Here is an 11,199-nt window from a genome sequence, read left to right on the forward strand (position 1 = left end):
ATGCTTAGCTTCATCTGGAAATCATGTACTAACAGAAAACTACTACCTAGTATTCCGTACAGATCAATAAACAAATATATCCAAGAAAGCCCATGCAGTACAAGGCTAGTCTAGATTTCCCCAGCTTCCAGGATATAAAAACAGTCTGTGGTCTTCATGTCATTATATTTCATAATTTCATAAAGTTTTCTTTTTTTATTCTTTTTTTTTTTGAAAATATGTTCATTTCAGAACATTAAAGGAACAAATCCCAATAATTATTGGCTCATTGTTGATTTGCACTGTAAAACTGGCATTGTCAAGAGAGGTACAGCAGCACAAGTCATCTGACAGATCACTCTCATAGAAACTGTGACAGATTCACTCAACATAGCACAGTTCTACTAATGTGTTAAGTTGTAGGCTTGAGCATATATTTGTCAAATGTTAGTTGTATTTAATACATATTTGTTGTATTTCTCTCAATATCAGTTAGCATGTTAGCACGGTGTACCATTGATACCAATGCACTCCAGCAGTATTGAGGACCAGGTAGAAAAGTGTCCCTATGATAAGTGCTCAAATGGAAAAACTGGTCCTCAGGGAAACTCACCTCAGGACAATTATCCCAAGAGTACACGGAAGCCTATCACAGAAAATCAGTTTCTTGGGTGGTAGAATTCCAAAAGTAATTTTTCAAGGGTAGCTTATGTTGACCTGATATGTTATTGTTCAATACCTAGAAACTCCTACCTGCTTTTCAGACCATACTATTCAAATCTATTAACCTTTCACATGTTTTTCACTGGAGACAGAATCAAAGCATGTGAATGTCACATCACCTACTGCTGATGTCTGGCTGACTTGGTGTGAGATCTTACCCTGAGCATGAACAACATGTGTATGCTTCTTACCTCATTCCATTGCAGTTACATGCTACATCCAGCCTCTTCCTTCTCACACTACCAGCCAGCTACCTCTCTTCCATTGCAGTTACATGCTACATCCAGCCTCTTCCTTATCTCACTACCAGCCAGCTACCTCTCTTCCATTGCAGTCACATGCTACATCCAGCCTCTTCCTTCTCTCACTACCAACCAGTTACCTCTCTTCCATTGCAGTTACATGCTACATCCAGCCTCTTCCTTCTCACACTACCAGCCAGCTACCTCTCTTCCATTGCAGTTACATGCTACATCCAGCCTCTTCCTTCTCACACTACCAGCCAGCTACCTCTCTTCCATTGCAGTTACATGCTACATCCAGCCTCTTCCTTCTCTCACTACCAGCCAGCTACCTCTCTTCCATTGCAGTTACATGCTACATCCAGCCTCTTCTTTCTCTCACTACCAGCCAGCTACCTCTCTTCCATTGCAGTCACATGCTACATCCAGCCTCTTCCTTCTCTCACTACCAGCCAGCTACCTCTCTTCCATTGCATATATACCAGTATAGCAGTTCATTTACGAAGGTCTTTTAATATCTTTCAATGTATCTTTCTGCCTTTGTATATATTCTGTTAAAGTAGTTTTTATATAAGAGTCATTTAATGACTGTCAAGTTGTTTCTGCCTTTGTTTATATTCTGTTAAAGCAGTTTATATACAAGGGACATTTAATGACTATCAATCTTTCTTTCTGCCATTGTTTATATTCTGTGAATGTGTTTCATTTTATAAATATGCAGACACCTTCAAAGTATTTTATACCACTGTATATGTACTGTTGAAGTAGTTAATTTCAAGGTATCATTTAATAATGTCTCAGAAATTGTTTAGCCAATAGGGCTGTGTACTGGCAAATAAATTGTATTGCAATATATCACGAATCAGGTAGTCATATTGCAATATATATTGCAATATATTGAGAATGTAAATGTTTGACACTAATTAGTGACACTAATTTTACATGTCAACCCTATTTTAGTCCCTAAAGCTATATGTTGTGGTTCTGATAACGGCAGTCTCAAAATTCAATTTTCTAGTTCTATTTTCTCTTTTATACAATTTATAGTACAGTATGCTGTTTTGTCAGGATTTAATAACAAAAGAAAACATTCATTGTGAATGAAGGTCTGTGTAGATTTTAATTTAAACCATAAAGATTATCACAAAAACTCCCATATGTCCTTTACCCAATATACTGTTTTTCAGAAAAAATATTGCAATATGAATCATTTGAAGTGTATTGCGATATATCAGTATGCCAGTATTACCATGCGTCCTATCTGCCAATATTACTTACTTTCATTGACAGCAACAAAATGATTTGGTTGTCAGGCTTGTTGACAAGGTTCATGATGTGCAATATGTGCAACCTTTAATCATGAAACCAATCACTTGTTTATCTCCCTACACACAGGGAACTGTATACTTGCATGTGTATTTAAAGCCAACAATATTTGTCAAAGGTCAAGGTCATCTTTGAAGTCAAGGTTAAACAAGTGCAATTCTTGTGTAAGGTCAAGGTAATGATTTTTTTATTTGAAGTAAGCAATGGATTAGAGACCAAACCTTCTAGGAAACAACAGCAACAAAGCTCAGTCATTATTTGCAAGGTCATGCAAAAACTTCTGGTTGAAGCATCTTTCTCCAAACAGTATTTACAGCAGTTTAAAATGTCAATATATACTGATATTACAGGTAGGTTCTCCATTTCTGTTGTCCCCTTCCATGTATAGCTGGAATATTGCTAAAAATGACATAAAACTAAACTCACATGGGTTCTACCAGATGGCTCAAACTAAACTAGTGTCAAATGACATGTTAGTTTTGTCAACATCCCCAGAACAGTGTCCATGTTAATGATTATCGCTAACATATATTTCTAAATCTTGTCATTGTTAATTAAATTCAATTAATGCAAACTGTATTTTAAAGTAGAAGTACGTGACTCATCTCTCTGGTAAAATGGAGAGTAAATGATCACCTTTATAAGTATTTGATGCTTTCAATGCTTGCTTACTTGCTTTAGTTTGGAACTCTTCTTCATTCTAATTGTTACTTCTTCACCTTCATGCATACAATGTCTTTAACGGAAATGAATCAGATCTGTATGCGAAAAGGTATCCGCAAATGTAAATGTAGAATTGCGATAACGAGCATGCTTAATGTGACCACTGAGTTTTATGTACCTGTAGTCTGACGAGGTTTACTTGGAGGCTCAGATCCAGAACATCACACCTGGACCGATCTACATGGATCATGTCAGTCTGGAGCCGTCACCGCAGTACCATGTGAAGGAACTCAACTCAGTCAGTCCAGACACAGGGTAGGTGTACAACACAGGCTCAAGCACTATTTTGGTTGGTTTGTTATTAAACCAACCAGCAATTTTTCAGCTATATGTTGGTTCAAGCACTCTGGGAATACTTTGTTAACACAATATGGAACCTAAACACTATTGGAATACTATATACATACTGTATGCAACATGAAGACCATGTGAATGCTAGATAAATACTTGTGGACTATGTGATAACAGTACATAAACACTAGTGGAATACTATATACATGCTGTATGCAACATGGAGACCAGACATGTAAAGATCTGAGATAGAATAGGCCTTCAGCAACCTATGCTTGCCATAAAAGGCGACTGTGCTTGTTGTAAGAGGTGATTACGGGATCGGGTGGTCAGACACATGTCATCACTTCCCATTTAGGCAGATCGATGCTCATGTTGTTGATCACTGGATTGTCTGGTCCAGACTCTATTATTTACAGATCGCCGCCATATGGCTGGAATATCGCTGAGTGCGGCATAAGTCTAAACTCCCTCACTCACTCACATGAAGACTATTTGAGTGCTAGATAAATACTAGTGAACTATGTATTAACAGTACATAAACACTAGTGAAACATTACGTAAACAGTAAGTGAAGACCACAAATAAACAGTAACACTTTGTTAACACTGAGTAACCAGTTTGTCCAATTTGAGAACACCCTAATACATTTTTAACAGTGTGAAAAATGAATGAACACTTGTTAACACTTACTGACGACAAAAATAGGATTAAGTGAACAATAAGTAGACATCAGCTCATCACTTAAGATAGTAAGAACAGTGCATTAACATCATGTTTACAATGTAAAGTTAGCAAGTAGTGTTTGTTCAAAAGCTGTGAACCCTGTGTTACTCCTGTATTACGAAGGGAGCAGCATGCAAGCACTGTAGTTCTATGGGCCCATAGAAACAATGTTTACACTCCTTTTTAACAACATGTCAGCTGACATTTGGATCCCTATTTCTGCTCTGACAAATTGTACATTTCTCCACCTGTATTATATCTGCTGTTACTTCCAGGATGAAGCAGGTGTTTGGCAAGGCCAACTACTTGAACCAGATGGACACCCGTCAGTACCTGTACTGTCTGTCACCACGGCCTGAGCTGTACTCAGAGAACAAGGTGCTGAAGGGAGTCACCAACATTGGCAAACTTGACATTGTTTGGAAGACCAATCTTGGGGAGAAGGGGCGACTGCAGACCAGCCAGCTCCAGAGAGTGGTAGGAACTTGGGTCATTGAGCTAGATTCTCCCTAACATGAGGGATTGTGAGAGCAGGTTGTGAAGGGCTCTGAGCTAGATTCTCCCTAAAATGAAGGATTGTGAGAGCAGCTTGTGAAGGGCACAGAGCTAGATTCTCACTACAGTCAGTTCCAGCGTATGGTAGGAACTTGAGAGCTTTGAGGTTGAGAAAATTCATGGAGTCCAATATGCTCTGTTAGAATACAAAAATGTGACTTGTGTTCTTCAGACTAACAGTAATATTTGTGAGCATGTAATGTGTATGGAATACCTCTCCTCTTCAGGCACCTGGGTTTGGAGACATTCGGTTGACAGTGGAGTCAGTTCCCGACACTGTGGCACTGGAGGGGACCTTTGCTCTCACCTGCAGGATCACAAACTGTTGGTGGGTATCTACAGCTTCCTGCACTGTCATACAGATTCATCACATCTGCAATGGAGTGCAACAGTGTTTGGACAATCACTGAGATATGTCTGTTTTAAGGCTTTGTTATAATAAATAAAATATACATATTTAGCTTCATGCATTTCATCTCTTTACGTCACCAAATGTACCTGATGTTGAGTACATCATCTAATTCTTTGAAAAGACATGAAAACATGTTTACTGACATTATAATTTCATAAAATGCCTTCAATTTACCCTATGTACCTTTTTCAACTTTGATTAGGTCTGAAGACAACATGTTAGAAGCCATTTTTAATAATGTTGATACACATTTCTTAATAGCATAACTCATTGGATACATGATATGGTATTTATTTATTTGTCCACCTAAGGGCTGCCCTACAGTGTTTCTTTCATTGTAACTAACTAGGCATTATCTCACCATTTTGTGATTAGTTTTATAGCTTTCTGAATAATCAGTTTCAAAATTAAGACATCATTGAAGAAGTATGTTTTTGATCAGATGTTTTCTCAGTAAACTATTTATATATGTTTTGTTTCAAGAAATTACAGATCATTCAGAATTGTTGGACAGATTTTGTTATCACATCCTTTACTCTGGATCAGCAGATAATATCATCTGTGAGGATCAAGCAATAAAGACAGGCTATATATGACACTGGGTAGGCTAATGCATTGTCTCTGAGTATAGATAATTTTGATAGTAACAAACAAACCCATGTCAAGTGAAACCAGAGATTCTGAACCTAAGGAAATCTACACTTGTGTTATTTTGTGCGTTTGCATTGCAGAGAAGGTTTGGCAGTTGGGAAATAATGTGGTTCAGGGACTGTGATACAGACTAGACATAGGGATAAGGTTCAATTCAGCAACAGTACGTGAGACTTTGTCTATGTCAGGTTGAGGATGCTGTGTGGCACTGTTTCAGTGAGAGGGCAATGGACCTGACGCTGGCTCTCCAGAAGGTTTGGCAGTTGGGAAATAATGTGGTTCAGGGACTGTGACACAGACTAGACATAGGGATAAGGCTCAATTCAGCAACAGTATATGAGACTTTGTGTTTGTCAGGTTGAGGATGCTGTGTGGCACTGTTTCAGTGAGAGGACAATAGACCTGATGCTGGCTCTCCAGAAGGTTTGGCAGTTGGGAAATAATGTGGTTCAGGGACTGTGACACAGACTAGACATAGAGATAAGGTTCAATTCAGCAATAGTATGTGAGACTTTGTATATGTCAGGTTGAGGATGCTGTGTGGTACTGTTTCAGTGAGAGGACAATGGACCTGACGCTGGCTCTCCAGAACCAGGGTGTTACAGGACTCATGTGGTGTGGCATCTCAGGGAAACAGCTGGGGAAGCTGCAGCAGAACGACAGCATGGACATCCCTCTCACCATGTTGGCCACCATTCCCGGACTCCAGGTAAACTCAGCAACCCCTCACCATTTCAGGAGTCCAGTTACTCTCACTTTCTGTGCATCCTTTCCCATCTCCATTGCTCTAGCTATACTTATATTGACCATGATTGTCACAAGAGGCAAATGTGTGGTCAGATTGATGTCTTGATTGATGCTCTTACTGTTGATCACTGGATTGTCTGGTTCAGACTTTATTATTAACAGACTGCCACTATATAGCTGGAATACTGCTGAGTGCGCCATTAAACAACAAGCTTATACTAACTCCCACTTCCAAATAGGGATTTCACTCTTGTTGGTTTAAGAATGTATTTTATAAACAATGCAAATAAAGTGCCTCCAACCAAACTTAAAGCCAAAGTTTGTAATAATTAATTTATTGTGGTGTTATTATATTTTCCAGACAATATCAGGCCTGCGACTTACAGACAACTTCTTGAAGCGCACCTATGAACATGACGAGATAGCTCAGGTGTTTGTTGTTGACGATGCATCACTAAGATAGATGCTCAGAACCAACTCTTCATGTGTGTGAAAACAGCAATGCAAAATTTGCCATTGTTACATGAAAGTTTAGGTTTAAAAGCTATTGTACACCTTTAATTTAAGATATGTTTGTCTGGGTGTGTTCTGTCTGATTATCCTCAATATCGTAAAGTGTTGTGCTACTCAGTCTTTTAATGGGATCATCAGTCTTCAGTGTCCAGGTGACAACAGAATGTAATTGAATGCTTGTAGGTGTTACCTGCACTAATAATACACTGCCATCGGGTATCACTGCTTAAATTGAACAAACACACATTTCAGTAACTTGTTTGGCCACAATGTAAAATTGATCAGTAATCTGATCAAATTGTTGTGGTATACTGGTTGTAAATATCACGACTTTCATCAATGCTTACAAGACAGAGTAAGATATGCACTGAGCAAAATAGCCCTACATCAGCGTAGTCAGCGGCAAAGTGCAATATTTAAAGTGTTGGGTACTGTAGTCTGTGATAACAGAGCAGACTCAAACCAGCACAGACACAAAAAGGGATTTCTTTGGCTTGGCTGTTTTGTAACCCTCTTGTCATATTCATGAAAGTGTCTGATTTGTAAATTTGTACAAAATGCTGTTTTCAAGTAAAGGATACTTAAGTATTTCTTTCTCTACCAGCAATGTGTAAGGTGATACTAAATTGTATTAAATAATGTGTTAGGTAGCTTTAGGACATGTTTTGTAACTTTTACAATGCCTGTTCATTTCAAAGAGGATACATGAAGTGAAAAAGTCAAAGAGTTATCTCCCTTCCTCATTTATATTTTAGCATCGCTGAAATGTGCAGCAGACTTTGCAGAAACATCCATTTTTGGGTTGTTTTAATTCTTTCCTCATATGAAATGTAATGTATATTGTATGTATAAGAAAATAATAAGACACCCTATCCAAGTAATTCCAAACAGCAAAGCAAACATGCTGACTTCGCACTGTTTTCTCACATGTATTTCCTGCAAGTTCACTGTTTCACTGGTATTTGTGTCATAATGGTGAGGATGATTGCAGGCGGATGCAGAAGATGGATGAAGAAGAAAGGTTTTAACTAAAGTGACTGTTATGCACTTCAGGTATAGATGTTTTATGCTGAGTTAAAAATGCAAACAAGTGGTTGACAAGCATGTTGAAGCAAGCAGATGTGAAGGATATATGGTGTATATGAACTACTGTACATAGATGTGTATGTATATATTGTCTCCTTCCAAGGCTGCCATGTGAACAGTTGTGAGCTTATGTACAACACATGATTGAATAAAAACAGCAATGCGGATCAGACTTGTTTTGCTTTTTCCTTCATGGGTATATTTGTTAATTTTCAGGTATGGCTTGCGTGTGATGTTCAAAGTGGGATGAAGTGTGATATGTAGTGATATTACAATGATATTTTCAATATGGACATTCATATCAGTATTTATACCCCATTTATGATCAAACAAGCTAACAAGATAAACCTGTAGATTCATCACAGGACAAAGCAACAGCCTCCATGATGTAGTGGATTAAGCAAACCAGCCTTGATAGAGGAAGACCAGTGCTTTTTTTTTATTTCCAGGTGTGCAAAACCAAAAGATGTAAAAAGAAACTTTTTGTTACCTTGCCTGGTTCTCAGCACTAGGCAGATGAAAGGTGTGGTTGACTTACAGAAGTATGAGTGGGTATTTTATGTTAATTTGCCCCATCTCAGTGTGTTTGAGCTTTAAAATGGTCTTCAATTCAAATAGTACAAGCCCAGACCAATGCATCCATGCACATGACTATCAATCATCCTGAACTAGATATTAGACCTCATTTCACGTCCCCTTACCAGTGACTGACACATTGGGACACCAATAAGGGTGCTTTCATATTTGAGGAGTTAGTTTTTCAGGACTTGAAATTTCATTTAATGTAGGGCAGTTTTGAATATGTTATGTTTACACTGACATGAATTTTTTATTCGTCAAAATGCGTTCTTGCATCCTCAAGGGGTGGCGCGGAAGCCTCTCGTCACGCCGACCCGGTTTTTCGATTTACCACATGAGAACAATCTGTGAGGCCTACTTCTGATGTCCCCTGCCGTGACATTACTGGAATGTTTCCAAATGCAGTGTAAAAACCATACTGACTCACTCACTCCATATTCCAGAGCGGAAACCAGGTGGTTGGTCCACTGGCCACATCACGCCTAAATGCATAGGTGGACGTGTTACCCTATTTAGCAACGACGGCTGACAGTCACTAGAATAAAGAATGTCAAAACTAGGACGGCATATTTATACATGAACTAGCTCACAAATACGCATAAATTTAGACAAAAAGGCAGACACACACAAGCGCATGCGCATACACGTCTTTCTGTAAGTGGAATAATCTTGAACGCCACGAAAATCCAATTTCAACTGAACCACTACCTTCACATTAGTCGAACTGACCTTACAGGTCAAGCGTAGCCCACGTTCTTCAAATATCGTCACACCCATCGCCAGCAATCTCCACGACAAGGTGAGCTCTCTGCAACACTGTCCCATCATATATAATACTTCGCTAGTAATGTTTTTGGAGTCAGTAGAACACTTTTAGTAAACAGGTGTTTTTTTCAACAGAGAGAAGGTAGTATTTAATTGTACGCACATGTGGGCCATGGCCTAACCCATAGGTCCAGTTGTGTGTACACACGACAGTGACAAAACTGTATACAGTTTGTGGAATGTAGGAATTTTCTTCAGTCCATGCATTCCTGAAATACAACAATTATCAAATTTAAGGAAAGAAATGCACATAAAGAATTGTCTTTTGTTGTCAGCATCTTCAGTAACGGTTCCAGTTTCTTCGGTGCCGGATACTAATACCACAGTTTGTCTGATAGCGACATCACGATCCGAATCCATGCAACGGAACAATATGTTCTCCGTGACAATCAACGATATTTAAAGCGTATTATACCCATGTCAGTGTTGCTGAAGATGACTCCGAACCAGGATATCATAGACGCGTCTATATAGGTTACATTGTAAATTTATAGACATTTATACATCCTCCAAGGAGTCATGGCATGGGAACTTGCCAAAGCGTCACTGACCAAAGAAATTAAAGTATTTTACATGCAGGTAAGATAATGCACATTTAGAGAAATTTACATATACCTCGACCATCAAGAGGTTGAATCCGGAAATACACTCAAAGGAATTGATTGTCTTCTCGATATTACAGAGGAAACACCTGATACATTGTATGTGGCGTATGTTTAACATATATCACGGTCGTTGTATATCTATTCTTCGAATTCCTGGCTGTAAGACCTACGTCTCGTGTCAGTTTGGCCTGGTTTAAGTTAACTGTCTCGCATGTCTGTCGGAAGCAGATCTTTCTCCGACACGGAGCTAGATACCAGGACACGCCCATTCATGTCTTTATCTAGCAAGTTTGCTCATAGTTGTTCAGAGTACGACGTGGCCTGAAATCCAAACTCATCGCTTCGCTAGTTTTCTCCTCTTTTCTGTTTTCACAAGGTAAACATAGTATCTACTCCACTCTTGATTTCGATAGCGATGCAGGTTTGTTGCCCATGTAACATATTTACTAGTACAGTGTAAACGGGTACAAATTGGAAATCTTTATATGATTATGTTTAAGATGAAACGTTCATTGAAATACGTTTCAAACTTACCTTAACCATGCTTTCATTTCAGTTTCTGGTTTAATACCATATACTCGATTTGTAGTAGGGTGATGTCCAGCAACATATTTAAAATAATTCAGTGCATGCCAAGTAGTGATTGATCGCGTACTAGATAAATGTTATAACCAAATTGTGGTAGTTCTATGAATGTAACTTTCCAGACATGAGTGAAAATCTTGAGGTTTTTGTTTGTTTGTTTGCTTTCCTTTTTAAGTCGCCCTTAACAATATTTAAGCTTTGTGACTGCGGTAACTAAATTTTCCCACAAGAAAAAGACAAGCCGTTGGTCTACACCTTAAGCATTGATCCACCCTTCTGGGATCTTAAGCTGTAGAATCAATCAACCTTTGGTCGCCCCATTCTTGCCCGAAATCCGCAAGGTTGTGAAAAGCTTGTCACAAATCAACATATCAAATATATGCGTTAGTTATTATTATTTACTTCATTTTGGGATCTGTTTATACTGGGCAGATTTATGGGTATCCGAGAATTTGTCTTTATACCTTCACGATCGTTGAATGTTCGATTGTGTTATACTGTGTCATTACCTAGTGTAGTCGTAGCATCTTTGTTTACCCAATTCCAATTCATATTTTTATAACACTGACTGGACCAGTGGGCTGGGCTGCAGATGTGTGTTGTGGTATACACTAAATACCATATTGTGTGA

General features: G+C 38.6%; 1 protein-coding gene across 2 annotated transcripts in view; it reads left to right on the plus strand.

The window, feature by feature from the left end:
* Positions 1-8,144, plus strand: part of LOC137292146 (trafficking protein particle complex subunit 13-like) — a 176,475-nt gene extending 168,331 nt beyond the window's left edge. For both annotated transcript variants that reach the window (XM_067823686.1, XM_067823687.1), the window contains exons 7-11: positions 3,118-3,248; positions 4,286-4,487; positions 4,793-4,893; positions 6,184-6,337; positions 6,737-8,144. In XM_067823686.1, the coding sequence (XP_067679787.1) occupies positions 3,118-3,248; positions 4,286-4,487; positions 4,793-4,893; positions 6,184-6,337; positions 6,737-6,838 (690 nt within the window). In that variant the 3' untranslated portion in view covers positions 6,839-8,144. The remainder of the gene's footprint in view (positions 1-3,117; positions 3,249-4,285; positions 4,488-4,792; positions 4,894-6,183; positions 6,338-6,736) is intronic.
* Positions 8,145-11,199: the final 3,055 nt, after the last annotated feature.

The sequence above is a fragment of the Haliotis asinina genome, chromosome 7, assembly GCF_037392515.1.
Source record: "Haliotis asinina isolate JCU_RB_2024 chromosome 7, JCU_Hal_asi_v2, whole genome shotgun sequence".
NCBI lineage: Eukaryota > Metazoa > Mollusca > Gastropoda > Lepetellida > Haliotidae > Haliotis > Haliotis asinina.